At 64.5% G+C, this 2,547-nt stretch overlaps 2 protein-coding genes across 2 annotated transcripts; one reads left to right on the top strand and one right to left on the bottom strand.

Annotated features, from left to right (window-relative positions):
* Positions 1-64: 64 nt before the first annotated feature.
* On the top strand, positions 65-1,284 carry GGTG_14327 (hypothetical protein; the record flags this gene model as incomplete). Its single annotated transcript, XM_009232254.1, has 1 exon — positions 65-1,284. Exon 1 carries the CDS (start codon positions 433-435, stop codon positions 1,282-1,284), a length of 852 nt encoding a protein of 283 aa, XP_009230518.1. The 5' UTR covers positions 65-432.
* An 872-nt stretch (positions 1,285-2,156) lies between these two features.
* GGTG_14326 (hypothetical protein) lies at positions 2,157-2,499 on the bottom strand (the record flags this gene model as incomplete). Its single annotated transcript, XM_009232253.1, has 1 exon — positions 2,157-2,499. A coding segment is annotated over one exon (343 nt), but the record flags the coding sequence as incomplete, so codon positions are not given.
* Between the last annotated feature and the right edge of the window lie 48 nt (positions 2,500-2,547).

Below are 2,547 nucleotides of genomic sequence, written 5' to 3'. Positions count from 1 at the left end.
GGGGGGGTCTGTGCAGCACCCAGGCCGTTGCTTGGCGCGGGGTGAGATATGGGGTTTGGGTAAGGTAGGGTAGGGTAGGGTAGGGTAGGGTAGATGGTAGGTATGTGCCTTTCTCTTGATCCCGCCGCCTGCTGCCGCGTGTTGGCCTGGATCGTCTTGGCCATGCCTCTCCTTTTCTCGACTCCTCTCCCTCTCCCTCTCCCTCTCCTTCCCCAGGAATGGCCTTCTCACTCCCCTTTTATCCTCCCCCTGATCCGCTCCCCTCTCGCTCCCTCACTGCTCCCCCCTTGCGTGTTGTAGCTCCACGCGACGACAACGGGAGAGCATCACCCCTGCACCACCTATTTTCGAGCGACAGCCGGCCTAACGCATAACGCTTCCCCTCCCCTGTCGACGTCCCACAACTCCCCGCGGACGGCGGGCGCGCCCGTCATGTTATCAGCAGCAGCAGCCGACCCGCGGGCCCTGCTACTAGCCGCCGGCCTGCTCTCCCGCGCAAAGGGCGCCCTAGCAGCGGCCCCGCCGCCGTTACCACCACGCGGCGGCGGCGGCGACCAGCTCTCGTTCCCCGCCTGCGTCGACGTCTGCGTCGTCTCGGCCGGGTGCAGGCTCGACGATGCCGGCTGCATGTGCAGCAGCAGCAGCAGCAGCAGCAGCAGCAGCAGCAGCGGCGGCGGCGGCAATGGCTTCCTGGGCGCCGTCGTGAGGTGCATGCCGCGGTCGTGCACGAGCCGCGCCATCTCGGCCGACGACTCCTTCGTGAGCATCGTCGTCGACGCCTGCCGCGCAAGGGGCACCCCCGTGCCGCCCGCCGCCGCCGCCGCGGCGCGGGAAATCGCCGCCGGGCTGGGTCTGCTCCGCGGTCCTCCCCCAACGGTCACCACAGCCACCACCACCACCGCCACCACCATCAACCCGCAGAGGCCGCCACATCCATCGCCACCGCCAACGGCCACCACCACCGGCGGGGAAGGGAACAGCTCAACCGCGCCCGCGTCGTCGACGGCGCAGACCCCGCACGAGACCGAATCCAATACTGCCGGCAGTAGCGGCAGCAGCGCCAGCGACAGCAGCAACGACAACAGCAGCAGCCACCAGGCCAGGCCAACGCCACCACAGCCAAACCCCTCGCCGCCGAGCGACAGCGACCCCGCGCCGCCCCCGCGCACGGAGCCGACCGACTCGAGCCCCTTTGCCACCCCCATCGGGCTCGCGTCCAGGGCCGCCCGGCCTGTCTCGACGTACTGGGTGCTGCTGCTGGTGTCCGTCGTGTGGCCGCTATGACCTCCCTGCGCAGATGACGAACGTCTGCCTGCCTGCCTGCCTGCGTACATGAACCCTCCCTCCCTCCCCGCCGAGCCTCATGTTCGTCTTGTCCGACCCACACCCATCAACCTATATTCCGGACGCGTTAAGCCGCGGTGGGGGCGGAGGAGGGACTGCACTGCCGTGTTTCCTTTGCTGCTGGCCACATCCCAGTTGGGCTTGCTTCCTTCCGTGTGGGCGGCCGGGAGGGCGAAGCTGAAACCAATCTCTCTCTCTCTCTCTCTCTCTCTCTCCTTCTCCCCATTTAGAAAATGGCTGATTAATCTCTTTGGGGCCGTAATGTGTACTTTTATGTTGTGCTTTCCTGTGCCGGCAAGCCTGCGTCATGACGGGGGCCCCTTGTTAATGCATGACAAACCCAGGCGAACGAATTTCTTCAAAACGGGCAAGAGGAGCTTGGGATAGGGCTTGATAAATATGTACCCGAGGTTTCTGGGAGGTGGCGACTTTGGCAGCGGTTTGTCTGGGTTTGCCTGCTTTGCCGGATGCGAAGCCGTCGGGTCTGTTCGAGTCGGGCTCAGGGGGGTGGTGGTAATCATGTCAGTCCTGAATACCTGGGTGACTTGTTATCTCTGCTGGATTCGTAAACATGCGCTGATTCGCGTCGTGATTCATGAATGACATGTCATGTCATTGAACAACTCTGAACCAACGTCAGTCGGCCTTCCTAGAGCAGAAGTTGGTCAAGACAAGAAGCAAACGAGGTTGGAACCTACAAGGAACACGGAAAACAAGAAGCGCGCCCAACTCTTTCCCTTGCCATGTTTTGACCTTTTTTTGTATTTTCTTTCTCTTCTAGGTCTATTCACAATGTACCCTTCTCATCAGCATTACATGAAGAGAGCGAATGCGACACCGAGGCCGGCGACTGTGACGAAGCCGCCTGCGCTCGAGGCCGTCAGGCCTGCCGGGGCGCCGCCCTTGACTGGGGGAGTGGTGGAGTTGCCGCCACCGTTGCGAGTGCCGTTGCCGCCGCCCGTGCCGCCACCGCCGTTGCGAGTGCCGTTGCCTGCGTTGCCGCCGCCCGTGCCACCACCGCCGTTGCGGGTGCCGTTGCCTGCGTTGCCGCCGCCCGTGCCACCACCGCCGTTGCGGGTGCCGTTGCCTGCGTTGCCGCCGCCCGTGCCACCACCGCCGTTGCGGGTGCCGTTGCCTGCGTTCCCGCCGCCCGTGCTACCACCGCCGTTGCGGGTGCCGTTGCCTGCGTTGCCGCCGCCCGTG

Source organism: Gaeumannomyces tritici, assembly GCF_000145635.1.
Source record: "Gaeumannomyces tritici R3-111a-1 unplaced genomic scaffold supercont2.259, whole genome shotgun sequence".
Taxonomy (NCBI): Eukaryota; Fungi; Ascomycota; class Sordariomycetes; order Magnaporthales; family Magnaporthaceae; genus Gaeumannomyces; species Gaeumannomyces tritici.
This window is presented reverse-complemented; position numbering and strand designations above follow the sequence as displayed.